This window comes from Rosa rugosa, chromosome 5 (assembly GCF_958449725.1).
Source record: "Rosa rugosa chromosome 5, drRosRugo1.1, whole genome shotgun sequence".
NCBI classification, from domain to species: Eukaryota; Viridiplantae; Streptophyta; class Magnoliopsida; order Rosales; family Rosaceae; genus Rosa; species Rosa rugosa.
In genome coordinates this window covers 25,806,242-25,822,337 of record NC_084824.1, presented here as the reverse complement: position 1 = coordinate 25,822,337, position 16,096 = coordinate 25,806,242, and the positions used below count along the sequence as shown (strand labels likewise).

General features: G+C 39.6%; 1 protein-coding gene across 1 annotated transcript; it reads left to right on the top strand.

The window, feature by feature from the left end:
* The first annotated feature begins 14,014 nt into the window (after positions 1-14,014).
* On the top strand, positions 14,015-15,881 carry LOC133712656 (probable glucan endo-1,3-beta-glucosidase A6). Its single transcript, XM_062138767.1, has one exon. It carries the CDS (start codon positions 14,663-14,665, stop codon positions 15,845-15,847), a length of 1,185 nt encoding a protein of 394 aa, XP_061994751.1. The 5' UTR covers positions 14,015-14,662; the 3' UTR covers positions 15,848-15,881.
* Positions 15,882-16,096: the final 215 nt, after the last annotated feature.

Below are 16,096 nucleotides of genomic sequence, written 5' to 3'. Positions count from 1 at the left end.
TTTCTTGCTATCTAAAATATCAGGAATGTGAAGCCTTGGTTTACAATTTAAGATGTTTTTGAGCCTCCTCATCCCTTGTCAATTAATGTCGACATGAAGAACTTAACAAGATTGTTCGAGATGGATGCTCTAATGCCATTTTCAATCGTTGTGGTCTAAAATAGATCATAGTCTAAATTTCTAGACCTTCAAAAAGCAAGTTCTAAATTATACTCTAATAGCAAGCTCTATAATTTTTCCAACTCTAATCGTTTGAGGTTTATATTATAAACTCTAACGTTATTTTTTTTATTTGTATGCTTCAAAATTTTAAGTGTATTTAGTTATATTACTAATTCAAGTCTATTTAAAATTTATTTTTGAGACAAAAATATAATTGGGCCAATGACAAATAAGGTCATTTTTAATTACTTTATTACTCTCTAAGCCACCTAATTTTTTTTCCTCATAAAGCCACCAAAATATAAGATATATTGCTTTTACCCTCATTGAAAATAAAATGGCTGACCTCCTACTCAAAAAATATTTACAAAAATGTCACTGCACTTTTAAATGTTATCATTTATGAAAATGCCACTGAGTTAAAACAGTTACTATCATTAATTAAAAAGCTACTACCAATAAACAAAAAATATACTTTTGACGAACCAAAAAAACTAATGTCAAATGACCAAAAAGCTACTACCGATGCACTGAAAAACTACTGTCAATTTTCAAAAAGGTTATTGTCATTCATCAGAAAAGTTAATACCTTCTTTCGAATAGTTATTATCAACTAACTAACAGTAATTTCTTTAAAGAATGACAATAGATTTTTAGTTCATTGACCGTAACTTTTCGATTAATTGACAGTTACTTTTTCGGTCGTTTGTAGTAGCTTTTTAATTAATAACAATAGTTGTTTGGATACAGTGTCATTTTCGTAAATGACGAAAACTAAAGTGCATTGGCTTTTTTGTAAATATTGATATTTCTTATATTTTAGTGGCTTTATGAGAGATAAAAACATATAGTAGCTTAATTAATAATTTAAGTTTTTAAAAATGCTGTAATTTGTTATCATTGTAATGAGTAGATTGAAGAAATCTTACTATATTGTTAGATAGGATTTTGGAGTCTACATGTCGGTTCATAGTCATTATCAATTAAATTTTTATCTGCACAAATCACTTAATATCTTTATGGATTTTAATAAATTTTTGAATAAGATAATTACATACAGCTGTAGTTTCGTGTCGAAACTAATTATATAGATTTCGATCTGATTTGATTTTGATTTCCACATGGCACCAATAAAAGAGATACTTTGGGTTGTATATCTCACCATCAAATCTACTTCCTCTCTTATCACTTTTTTTTTTTTGAATAACCTCTCTTATCACTTTCATTACCTTTAGATTTGTTATCAATTTTTTTTATAACAAATTACATTTAAGTTATTGACAAAAGATGACTTTACAAATAAATCATCTAAAGATTGAATTAAACATATAAGGACTAAATCTTACAAATAAGGACAATGTGCTCTCCACTTGCCACATGTCATGAGTTAATTTACTTTTTTATCCTTAACTACTTCTTTTAACTTCTAATCATTTTATAAAGATCAAATCTTACAAGTAAGGACAATCTGCTCTCCACTTGCCTCATGCCATGAGTTAATTTACTTTTTTACCCTTAACTACTTCTTTTGACTTCTAATTCCCTTATGTTACTTTTTTTTTTTTTCTGAGAATAATTCTTTATGTTACTTTTATTTCCTTGATAATAATCCATTTATGTTACTTCACAAAATCTCACTCTCTTACTACTCTCATCTCATCATCTAATCCTGCTACTGCACTCATACTCGTCCAGTTCTGCTACTTGTTTTCTGCTACTGCACTCGTCATCGCCCAATCCTGCTACTGTATTCGTCCAATCCTGCTACTGCACTCATACTCGTCCAGTTCTGCTACTGCACTCGTCATCGCCCAATCCTGCTACTGTACTCGTCCAGTTCTGCTACTTGTTTTCTGCTACTGCACTCGTCATCGCCCAATCCTGCTACTGTACTCGTCCAATCCTGCTACTGCACTCATACTCGTCCAGTTCTGCTACTTGTTTTCTGCTACTGCACTCATACTCGTCCAGTTCTGCTACTGCACTTGTCCAATCCTGCTACTGCCCTCGCTGCACTCATACTCGTTCAGTTCTACTACTACACAGTAGCACATAATAACAATAAACTGCAGAAATAAACTTCAATTAAACACAGTAGCAGGTACATAACAATAATAAACTACACAAATAAACTTCAAATAAAATGCACACAAATAAACATCAAATAAACTGCACACAATAGCACATAACAAAAATAAACTGCAGAAAGAAACTTCAAATAAACTGCACACAGTAGCACATAACAATAATAAACTGCACAAATAAACATCAAATAAACTGCACACAGAAGCACATAACAATAATAAACTGCAGAAAGAAACTTCAAATAAACTGCACACAGTAGCACATAACAATAATAAACTGCACACAGTAGCACATAACAACAATAAACTGAACACAGTAGCACATAACAACAATAAACTGCAGAAAGAAATTTCAATTGAACACAGTAGCACATAACAACAATAACACAGTAGCACAGTAGCACAAATGCAAGAATAACACAGTAGCACATAACAACAATAAACTGAACACAGTAGCACAACTACTGCACTACTTTTGTCTGAGAACAACAAGTCTTTCAAAAAAAATCTGAAATGCAACTATAATACCACCATCACAAGCAAAAGCACAACTACTCCAAACCAACAGCTATTATCTGAAGTCCCAACAAGTGACACCACATTTTAAGTATAACCCCACCACAAGCAAAAGCAAACTCAAGTAAGCATCAGAAAAAAACCGACTTATCTACAAACCAAACAAACCCAAATATCATTTCCAGCTTCTCTGCACAAACGAGATGCTGAAGACTATAATTTATGCTGATACTGTATGTGCCAAAGTTAGTGTGTCAAAGTCTCAAATTACAAGACTCAGTAAACATATAACAAGACCTTTGATCAACCACAGCTGACTCCAATAATTACTCCTAAAACTTGAACATGAGATCACACCACAGACTCGAGTTCAACCCATATTTAGCAGATTACGTGCTTAACCGAAATTAAAAAAAAAAAAAAAACACAAGCAGCTAAACTATTTAGGACAAACTATCATCCAAAACTAAATTGATGCAGCAAACTAAACTGCTTTCAGAAATCATATTCCTTCATCTACAAATCTAAACTACAGTTCGTTTTGTAACAAAAAAAAACTACAGTTCATTCAACTTTTCTTTTTCTTATTAAAAACAGAACTCTTTGAATCCCAGAAAATAGCCAAACTAACAATTAAACTCTCATTCTCATAAATCCCATATCCCATCTCATAAAACCTCTCAATTCATCCTTAACAACAAGTTGCAACCACAAACTAAACATTAGTGATAGCCCAAAATCAACAGCAACTGACCAATTCCTCATCGGATTTCAGAAATTTGATGTTCCTGGCCGTCGATTCAGTTGATCTTCACTGATCGAAACCAATCAGAGCTTCTCGCAGATCACAACCAAGTCGGAATCATCCGAAACGAGGCGATCATCATCAGCAGCGACGCCGCCATCCCTCTGTTCCTGTCGCCGGCGTAAGAGCGCTTGGACGAGGCGGACTTCTTTGATGCCTTGAGGAGACGATGCGGGAGCTCATCGCCAGCTTACGGTACTTTGCACATCAAACCTCTGTTTTGGGGTTATTCCATCCTACAGTGGCGTCATTGTAATATTAACAAAAAATTGTTCAAATTTGTAATTGCGGATGAAACACCAGGAATTAAGCCCTGCTTTATTTTCTTTGGGCCCGGGCTCCTTGTCCTTATTTGTATAAAACTTACAAAAGGTGGGTTTTCTGTTTTTCAATCTTTGGTCTGTTACTTATATGTAATTTTCTATTTTTTTTAATGGATTCTAACTGGATCGGCAAGTGATGCGAAATTAATTAAACAAATTTACCTCATTGTGAGTTGAGCTCCCTCAGTGTGATCCCGATCTTTTAATGAGAACATCTTAGCATTCATACTGTTCTTTCATTGCCACAACTGAAATACAGTGGCTGTAGATTATCGAGTATGTGCTTATTTGATTAAGGATCATCAGGCAACGTCGTCCAAAATCTGAAATGTTCACATATCAAGAATACAAAGACTTTGTTTCACAAGTTTTGACGTTTTTGAGTTTCCTCATTTATTGCTTATTAGTTTTGAGTCGGATGCTCTAACTGTTAAGAAATGATAATCTAACTTCTAAAAAATGAGAATTTGTGTTTACAACGTGGTTTCGATCTTACGTTCACTTTCAAAATTCAATTTCAGTGGTTGTAGAATACTGAGAAGTTGGTGAATTGCTGAATGCACAGCTAGATATATCATGAGCTCATTTATATCCCAAACAAGGTGCTTTTTGTTCTTTCTCAGAGTTCGATAGTACTGCCGTCTTTGGCTATATACATGTGCAGAGAAAAGAACATCCACCTTTTTACAACGATTTTTTTTTTTACAACGATATGGTCTTGGCCTTTTAAACATTACAGAAGGTTGGGTGCAATTTCTCATGTCTTTTCTTTAAGAAACAGAACAAGTTCGGTGCTACTGCTGGATGCTGACCAACAAAGGATACAACTGACGTGCCAAAAGGGATTTTGCCTATTAAGTGACCTTAGTTTTCATTGCGATCAAACTAGTCGTTTCATCTGTACACTTTATATTTTTATTTTTGGGTGCAATAAAGTTATTACAGCAAAATGCAAGCGTGATCTTTAACAACAATCTATCAAATAAAGGGTTGTTTTCTTTTTAAGCCAGTTTACATCTTGATCTATACCTTGACCGGTAACTTGAGCTTTTATAGTTAAATGTGACAGGGTATCGAACTTTTATCCAAAAGAAATATAATTATGTTGATGTATGGGAAATACGTGCCTTAAAGGAGATGAGATAGAAACTATTCTGTAATCTTGGATTTGGTGCCAAATTGACCAAACAGATCCAAAGTAAAGAGTACGGTCTATGGTGGTTCCTTTTGGAGTATTTGACCTATTTACCGACTAATTTATGCTATTGTGTTCTTAGCATTTCATATATATATATATATATATATATAAAGCGGACGTCCGCACTTGGCTAAAGTGTGGACGGCGACGCGGCGGCGTTGCAGGCTGCGACGGCGGCTCGGGGCTTGGCGGACGGAGGCCGGAGGCTTGGCGGACGGTTCTGGGCAGCGTTCGAGGTCGGAGGAGGTCGGGCTTGCCAGTTTCTGGGCAGTCACCTCACCTGCAGTTGCAGGTTCTGTGCAGCACCGCAGAACCGTCGCCGGCGACTCCACTGGACCGCAGACCCCTCCGCACGACCCTCAGCGTCCCTCCGGCAAGCCACGCCGCGCCGTCACCGCTCGATCGAGGCCGAAGGCGCGACGTCCTCTTCAGAACATTTTCGTATATATATATATATATATACAGGACCGATCAAGGGCGGACGTCCGCACTGTCGCTAAAGTGCGGACGTCGACGCAGCAGGCGGCTTCCAGGCGGCGAAGGTGGCGCGGGGCTTGCAGGAGGGAGGCCGGAGGCGTCCCGGACCGTTCTGGGCACCATTCGAGGTCGGAGGAGGTCGGACTTGCCGGTTTCTGGGCAGCCACCTCACCTGCAACTGCAGGTTCTGTGCAGCACCCAAAACCCGTCGCCGGCGACTCCACCCGACCGCAGACCCCTCCGCACGACCCCTGGCCTCCCTCCGGTGAGCCGCGCCGCGCCGTCGCCCGTCGATCGAGGCTGGAGCAGCGACGTCCGCACTTTTTCTGGGTTGCGGACGTCCGCTCTCGAACGGCTCTATATATATATATATGGAGAAAATTGAGGCCATATAGTAGAAGAAAATGTTTAGAGATCACCAAAGTGACCAAACCCTAATTTCTATAGTTGGACTAGTGACTAGTGATCTCTTTTCTTTCTCTAGACAATAATAATCCATTAGTGGCCGCTCTTCACAATCTTTGGCGATGACTGATGATGTCTTAGAACAAACAAGATTAAACTAGAATAGAGTAGACATGATAGGAGGAGATCTCGCCGGATGTTATGACTTCAATCTAAACAAGGAAGGGATTTGATTACATAAATTAGAAAAAGAAACATTACCACAACCGATTACAACCAAAAGTTGTTTAATGATGATGCTACTTTTTAGTGGGACATCTAATAAACTCAATAAATCATTAAATCGCCATCATCCTCACCGAAAAGTATTTTGCTCACCATGTTTGCTGCTGTGGCTGTGTATGCTTCATTTCCTTGAATCAAGGAATGAAGATGGAGATAAATTGATCTAGTTGCATATTGTTTTGCCCATCGAATAATGGTCATAATTTAAAAAAAAAAAAAAAAAACCAATCATAGTTTAGGCGGATGGGGTCTGGGTTTGTGTTGATTATTTAGGTAGGTTGTACACGGCTATCCCAACGGTTTTTCGAACTCGAAATGTAGGGATGACTATAAGGCGGATTAAGGAGGAGGAATATAATACCCTTGAAATAATTTTTATTTTTTTTTAAATTTTTATTTTTTTATATGGAGGATTGTTAAGTCATCAATAAACCTAAAAATAAATAACATATCATGACTCACTCCAAATGCCACGTCAATATCAAGTCATGTTAGGCTACACTCAAGCAACCTAAATAAAGTAATTGTTAAAATGACTTAAGTGACCAAACCCACAAATTAATCGTTAAAATGGTTTGTTAATATAAATTCCAAATTTCATATTTAGACCTCTTCTATTGAAATAAAATCTCAAGACATTCATTATAATAGAGTTGTTCAAGTAAATCCAGAATATGTGTGTGTCTGGCCCAAACTCTAGGTTATTTGACCTAGTTGTAATAGGGTTCAGAATTAGAGATATTCTCGGAGATATTCTAGGAGATATTCATAGATATCTGATTAATTGTATGATTATCTTTCCTTGTACAACTCTGATTTTATGTCTTGTAATCTTCTATATAAAGAGGCCCCTATTATCAATGAAAGTATGACTCAATTCTCTCCCAATTTCTGTTTTCCTTAAACACGTTATCAGCATGACGTCCTAACCCAAAAACATAATAGCCAAAACCCTAAATCCGAATACAAAACCTTGATACCTTTTCTGCCTCCGCCACACAACTTAAAGCTCTCGACTCCAGGAATCCAGAACCGGCAGCAGAACCACCAAAACCGGCCAGAAACTTATCGAACCGGCCACCGGAATCTCTAAATCACCCGCAGCAAATACTCCACCGGTTCACTACCATCCAGACCTCCAATTTCTACCAAACTTTTCCAGCAGAAGCTTATCAGACCAACAATTCAGGAACCGGAAGAAATAGCCCAAAAACCGGTCTGAAAGACACTGAACCGGCAAAGAGAACATCTGGCATAAGTAAGAAAGAAAAAAAAGAAGAAAAAAAAAAGGAGGAGGAGGCAGCCCTAGCCGAGCATAAGCCGCCCACTGACGCAGGCCCACCAGGGCGACACGTCAGCAGCCACATCAGCATCAATCAGCAGCCACGTCACAGCTCCGGCGACTTTTCCGGGCACTTTTCTGGCGACTTTTTCCGGCGACCTATTTTGAGGTATTTTTTACTAAAAGTCCCCGTTTTTTGAGTTTTTATTCAATTTCTCTTCTTTTTCTTGGGGACTTGCAAACTCCCTTCTTCTACCCCCCTTTCTTCATCATAGGGGAGACCTAATTAAGCCGAACTGTGGGGGTTTGTGCTCACTCCAAACTTGAAGCTTGTTGAGATCTCCAAACTTAGAGTTTGTAGAGAATTTATGATCGACCACTTACGTCATTGTTTCGATCTAATCCAATACCTCTTGGAATTGAATTTCTTGGAAGCGATTACGCTCATAAATTCCTAATTTCTTGGAAGCAACAACACTCAGAAATTTTATATGTTTTCGTGGTAGATTTTTCCACTTCGAAACTAACCATTTTTCTTGTTCTCTTTCAGGATGAGTAACCTGAACAAATTGAACTTTGCTCCATTGGGAACAACTGGCTCTGGATATCACAGGTGGGTTCGTGATGTCCGCCAGCATCTCAAGGCCGATGGAATCCTGGATACGATTCTCAAGCCTAGCCAGGACGTGCTAACTGTAGAGCAAGCTCAAGCTTTGGAAGCAAATAGAGCGGCCTTAGAGGCAAATAAGGTGAAAGCCATCATCCTAATGACTCGTCATATGGATGATACGCTCTAATACGAGTGTATGAATGAAGAAGACCCCAGAAGGCTGTGGGTCTCACTCGAAGAAAGATTTGGCAATGTTCGTGACTCCCTGCTTCTGACCTAGAAGTGAGATGGCATAGCCTCCGCTTATGTGATTTCAAGTCAATTCTTGACTACAACTCGGAAGCACTTCGCATTAAATCCTTAATGGAATTTTGTGGTAAAGAGATCACAACTGCGATGTTGATTGAGAAGACTCTCTCTACCTTCCCCGTCTCTGCATTGATGGTTGCTAAGAACTATCGAATTGATGTTACTGCAGGACAAATCACAAGGTTTCATGAGCTTATTGGAGCTATGAATGTCGCTGAAAAGCATGACAACATCCTTATGAAGAACTATAATTCGAGATCCGTGGAAACAGAACATATTCCAGAATCTAATTATAGTCGCACCCCTAAGAGAGGGCGCCAAGAGCGAAACCCTAATCTTAGGGATACTTCTGGACGTCCTAGTCCATATAATGGCTCTACTTGGGAAGGTAACCGCCAAAATTGGTGAACACGGAACCGAAGAGGTCAACGTGGAAAGAGAGAGGGAGGCAATGCCTCTGGCCATGTTGGTGGCGCCACCAACACTAAGAGCCATCTAAATGACTCTTTCAAAGCGCCTCAATCAATGGAGTTTGAGCAAAGAAATGTATGTTCTCGATGTGGGGTATCCGGTCATTGGGCACACATTTGTAGAGGTCGTGAAGAAATTGTCACCGCCTACAAAGCATATTGTGAAGCAAGAGAAGCTCACTATGTGGAACAAGAATCAAGAAGATGATCTAGAGTGAATGGTTGAAGACTACAAATCTGGTTAGGATCAATAGATCGCCAATTCTGTTTAAGTCTTTATTTTTCCAAGAGATGTAATAGGCAATTGCCATATACTTTGTAGTAAATGCCATTGGTTTAGTTTTTCTTCACATAGGCTCATCCAAAATGAGTATGATGTCTAGGAAGATTTTGAGATAAGTGGTACTTAAGCGAGGTTTGCTCCACCGACATCTCTCTACTCACCTGGTCATATTTATTTTGGAGTTACTGAAAGAAGTCAAACGACTACCTTTGTTTTGCATTAGCTAGCATGGATTAGATTCTCTGAATGGTTAAGAGACAATGATGTACACCGTTGGCTTATGAATAAAATTTCGAGTTCTTTTCATTATGACTCCATTTTGATTCTGAGCATATTACTCTGTGACTGTGATGGCTGGGCCATCAGTATTAATTCAAGGACATGGAATAGCCCAAGTTCCCTTTGCCAAAAGGCACCTTGATTACTGTCGCAAAAACTCTCTACACTCCTAGGGCAAATCGCACCTATGAATAGCCAACGGATCCCATGCGAAAACGCATGTAGAGAACGGAAATGAGTTCCTTTGCAATACCTCTAATGATTGCAAACAAAGGCGCATCTTAGAGAAGTTTATGTGTCTCTCTAGTAGACTCTATGTCACTATTCGAGCTATTAAATCCAATAAAGTCATGAGAGAAGATCTCTTGGATTTAGACACATATTGGCTTTGTCACGACATGATAGGTCATCTTGGTACTGATATGATGATCCGTCTACTAAAGACTTCGCACGGACATCCATTCTCTCGAGCGAAATGAAGCATGAATCAAAGGTTGATTCTTGGGCTAAGTGTGACCGCTACCGCTGCCTCTGGCGCCGCCGCTGTCCACCACCAGCCTAGGGCTGGCACAGTCCCTATCCATGACGCCATGGATGACGTCCATCATGGTGATGGCGCCCATCATGGTGATGGCGCCCTAGGTGATGCTGCAATCACCAACTTTGCTTCAAATAGAGTTTCAGACGCTCAGGCCCAACCAAAATCTTCATTAGTTGCTTCTACAGCCTCTCGCTCGTTTTACAAAGCTTGTTCCTTAAGGAAGTTAGGACTGAGACCGTCCTATGCAAAGGATATAAAAATACTCATTCTGTTCTTACATAGAGTCCGTGGGGATTCTGTGGACTAGTTCAACCAACTCGCGGACGTTTAAATATCTCATGATGTTAATTGACACGCAAACACACTGGTCACGTGTTGTGCCATTGTCTACCTGTAAATGCTGTTTATGCTACACTCCTAGCACATATCATATGACCATGGGTTCACTCCCCGGATCATCCTATTCCGTCAATTGGACTTGACAATACTAGAGAGTTTACATCGAAGACTTTCGATGGTTATTGCATTGGGACTGATGTTGGACATCATATTCCCATGAACACACCCAAACGGTCTCGTGGAAACGACTACGATGGTAGTCCTGATATTGGTAATGCGCACCCATCTCCTTATATCCGCTTGGGATGATGCAATATCGCATGTAGCTATGCTAATTCATCTACGACCTATCGTCACTCAATGTATCTCTGCATTACAGCTAGTGACTGGGTACAAGTATCGTACTTACGCATATTTGAGTGTGCCAATTGCACCGCCACAGCGCACTATGATGGGTCCTTACATACGAATGGGCAACTACGTTAGATTTGAGACTCCAACAATCGTCCGCCACTTAATTCCCTTGCAAGGCGATCTCCTTACCGCTAGATTTGCTGGTTGTCACTTTGATGAGACAGTCTTCCCGTCGATAGGGGGAGATAAGAACAAGGATGTCAGCAGGAACGACAGGAATTGTCGTGGCCTGTCCCCACTATGTCTCATCTCGATCCCTGTTAAAGTGACGAGATCACACATCTGCTGCAAATATCCCTGCAAAGAATGACGTCCCTACGAGAGGACGTAGCACCACCCTACACGGAGGGAGGCATGGCGCCAACGCCAAAGAGAGTGGCACTCTGGCGTTAAAGCCATGGCCCCAGATAGGATGCGTGGGAGGCCTGTAGGTTCGAATGATACTTTGGCACAACCCAATCATTTGATCATCAAGACTCAAAATTCGTCTCATGAGTATCTTTCAGATTATGGTTATCGTTGGGGAACACCTCAACATCAGAACCTATTCCTGAGAATATAGAGCTCTATGAAAATTACACTAGTGTACATGAGACGTGGGATAGAAACTCCATCATAATTGATGATGTAGTTGCGCATGAGTTTGTTGAGTCCGATGATATCGAACCACGCTCCGTTGATGAATGAATGCCAATGTAGAGAAATTTGGCCTAAATGGAAAGATACGATTCAGGTTAAGTTGGATTCTCTAATGAAGAGGAAGGTTTTTGAGCCAGTGATGCCAACACCTCCTGACATAAAACCTATGGACTAATGGGTCTTTGTTAAAAAGCGTGATGAGAAAAAGAGATGGCAATCTCGCCTTATGGCACAAGGCTTCTCACAAAACTCCATGGAATCGACTACGATGAGATATATTCTCTCGTAATGGATGTCATTGCACTCCACTACCTTGTCAGTTTGGTAGTTTCCAAATAACTGATCATGCAGCTTACGAATGTGGTCACTACGTATCTCTATGGGGATCTAGATAAGGAATATACATGAAGGTTCATGGTGGACTTCATTTACCCAAGTCAAGTAGGTCTAGACCACGGAGCACGTTTGCAATAAGATTGAAACGCTCATTAACATGACTACTTGATTGGGAAGGGATATGCCCGCGCGTTTCCATAACAAGTTTCGAATTCTATTGCGGTTCATGTTGGACATGATCTTCATTAAAAGCCCTTAAAGAGTTAAGGGAAACCGCTGAACACTCGAAATCTGAGTTTGAGATGAAGGATTTTGGGAGAACACGATTATGTCTCGGTTTGGAACTTGAGCATCGTGTCGATAGATGCTTAGGCATTTTGACAAGGTCAAACCTTCAAGCACCCCCATGATCGTCCGTAGTCTTGATCCTGAAAATGATCCTCTTCGTCTGAAGGATGATGACGAAGATGTGCAAGGGGCAGAAGTGCCCTACATAAGTACAATAGGCGTATTATTGTACTTAATTAGCTCAATGCACAAGACCGTACATCTCATATGTTGTGAACTTGTTAGCTAGTTATAGCTTTGCGCCAACGCAACGCCATTAGATTGGTGTAAAAGATATCATTCGGTACTTGAGATGTATGATTGATATGAGCTTGTTCTATCCCTACAAAGAGACGATGGATTCGGACCCATCACACACCAGGAACGCCGCCAACACTGGCCTGCGTCCACTATCTCCATCCCAAAACGATAAGCGTTTTGGAAGGTTTTGCTGATGTTGGGTATCTCTCTGACCCACACAAATGTCATTCCCAAACTGGTTAAGTGTTCACCATGGGTAAAGACCATGATATCTTGGAGGTCTACAGAACAGACCATAGTCGCTATATCTTCGAACAATGCAGAGATTATTGCTCTTCACAAAGTGGTTCGTGAATGTATATGGATTGGATCTATAGTTTCGCATGTTCGAACAATTGTGATTTGAAGTTTACCACAGATGAGCCTACGAGCATTTAGGATAATGCTGCTTGTTTTGAACAAATGAAGCAAGGCTACATCAAAAGCGACAACACCAAGGATAATCAGCAACAACAGACTCTCCTCAAGATCAAAGTGAACTAGGTTCGATCTGAGGACAGTGTGGCAGACTTGCTCAGTAAGTCATTGCCTAAATTCCACTTTCGAGAAACATGTTGGTAGCATCGTTTGCGGAAGTTATCCTAGCTCCCATGACCGTTGTCATCAGGGGGAGATGCAGACATCAGGAGGAGATGTCTACATGTATGGTCTCGAAACGTGAAGGGTGTGTTGTGCTATTTTTCCCCTTCGATCGAGGTTATTTTTGTCCCACATAGTTTTTGTTACTCGGCAAGGTTTTTAATGAGGCAACGAGAGGAGCACCATGTTTAGGCGACACAAGGGGGAGTGTTCAAGTAAATCCAGAATATGTGTGTGTCTGGCCCAAACTCTAGGTTACTTGACTTAGTTGTAATAGGGTTTAGAATTAGAGATATTCTCGAAGATATTCATAGATATCCAATTAATTGTACGATTATCTTTCCTTGTACAACTTTGATTCTATGTCTTGTAATCCTCTATATAAAGAGGCCTTTATTATCAATGAAAGTACGACTCAATTCTCTCCCAATTTTTGTTTTCCTTAAACAAAAGTTTAGTTTTCATTGATTTTTTTTTTAACACAGATTTTCCATTTTTCTGATTTGACTCCTTTTTTTTGGTCACTCTACCTTCCTTTTTCCCTCCTTCACTCCATCCAACTTCACCTCCATGTCACGGTTGTCAGATTGATAGGAAGTTATCAATAATTGCATTATTTTCAGATGACTTCAACATTGCATGCATGACTTTTGTCTTTTGGTATGGCTATACTTTGGTACCCCCTAAATGATTCTGTGACTACAGTAGTGTTTACTTATTCAATAACTAAATCAAATTAATTATACTCAATTATCCTTAGATTTACATTTAGGGCTGAAAAACAAAACAAATGAACTTAAATATAATTTTTTTCATTAAATTTATATATAAATGTGATTGAGTATAATTTTCTTAATCAAATACTGATCAGGTAAACATCATTATCTGTAACTATAAACCTTTGCCAACAAAAATAACCAACTTTGATATGAGGCACTATTTCCAAGACATATGTTCAAGGCCCAACTTTGATTATCTAATAGTTATTAATCTCAAGTATGGGCTATATATGCTCATTTGAGGCGTTAAAACCAGCTTAGGCCCAATCTTTGTCAAAGCTAGCTCAGTTCTCGTGTATAAATTTGAGGCTATTCTTCAAACAAATCATGAAATCAACAAGAAAAACAAATGGAATACCAAGCTCAATAGCCAAAGCTGTGATGCCAGAGTCTTTGCGTTTTTACTTTATCAATCAATATCAACTCGGTCACACATCCATGGCTTTCTTACTTCATTTTCTTGACCACATATTGAATCAATTAAGCTTTCTTTTCACACCCTCACAAAGATCACTCGGCAAGCTAACCTTCCTGCATGGAACATTTAAATTATCCATTCCTAATATGCACACATTCTGCATTCCAATATTAACATCTTCTGTGTTCACAGTATATATAGATGAGCCCATATGGGAGTTCTCTGCAGCAAAACAAATCATTCTGCATAAGATCAAAGCACCTACAGATCAAATGGCACCTTTGGCTTTCCTTCTGCTATTCCATCTCCTTGGTTTTTCAGGTATGTTTCTGAAAACATATTAATCTATCCCTATGCATGGAATTTTCGCTTTTCGTGAGAATGTACATGTCAATCAGGACCGAAAGCAGAATTACTTTTGACTTTGCGGTTTTGGTTCACAACTTTGACAACCGAAATATGTCTTATAACTTAGCTTGGAATGTTACCCCTTGGTTATCTATGTTATGTACTAATGTATATTCATCTTTTGATGCAAGTAATGATCCTCGATTTTTCTTTCCTCTTGACAGTTGCTGAGATTTCGAGCAAAATTGGCATAAACTATGGGCAGGTAGGGAACAATTTGCCATCTCCAAGCCGGTCCATCGAGCACATCAAATCCATGAAAATAGGGCGTGTGAAGCTCTATGATGCCAACCCGGAAATTTTAAGACTCCTATCCGGAACCAATATCTCAGTCTCCATCATGGTCCCAAACAATGAAATCACTGGCATTGCCTCAGACCAATCCAAAGCAGATGAATGGGTCAGAAACAATGTCCTCCCCTACTGCCCCAAAACCATGATCCGGTACCTCCTCGTAGGCAATGAAATCCTCAGCTATTTCTCTGACCAAGATCGCCAAATATGGCACGATCTAGTCCCCGCCATGACTAAAATCAAGTACTCTCTCAAAGCCAAAAATATCACTAACATCAAAATAGGTACCCCATTAGCAATGGACGTGGTTCAAACGAGTTTCCCACCATCAAGTGGCTCTTTCCGATCCGATATCTCGGAAACAGTCATGGTTCCCTTGCTCAGATTCTTGAACCGGACCAAGTCATTTTTCTTCACTGATGTGTACCCTTTTTTCCCATGGTCCTCAAACCCCAAAGACATTAGCCTAGACTATGCATTATTGAAAAACAATAGTAACAACAGTACTCTACAGTATACTGACCCAGGAAGTGGTTTGGTCTATACCAATCTTCTAGACCAAATGCTTGACTCCTTGATCTTCGCCATGACCAAGCTTGGCTACCCGAACATCCGGCTTTTGATAGCGGAGACTGGGTGGCCAAACTCCAGCGGTGAGCAAAACCAACCGGGGGCTAATGTACACAATGCCGCCACATATAACCGAAATTTGGTGCAAAAAATTGTTACTAAGCCAACAATTGGGACACCAGCGAGGCCTGGTGTGGTGATACCAACCTTCATATTTGCATTGTATGATGAAAATCAGAAGGGTGGGCCTGGAACAGAGAGGCACTGGGGATTGTTGAACGCTGATGGAACTCCGGTTTATGATATTGACTTGACGGGGAAGCGATCGGCAAATGACTACGAACCATTGCCGGAGAAGAGGCACTTCATAAAGGGAATTCATTACGACGACTGATGTGGAAATGTTAGTTAAATTGTTCACTATTTTGTGATAGTAGCTTTGGTCGCCGGTTTTGATGATTTTTAGATGGAAATAACGTGCTCTGAATTATTGTTGTAAACTTATAATCACATTTAACTTTCTGCTTGTTAAAAATCAAAAATGAAGTTTTCTTAACAAATAGTACGCAATCATTTGATGACGATGGCAAGGTGAGAGAGACATCGAGAAAAAAAAAAACACCTTCCCAAATAAAAATCCAAT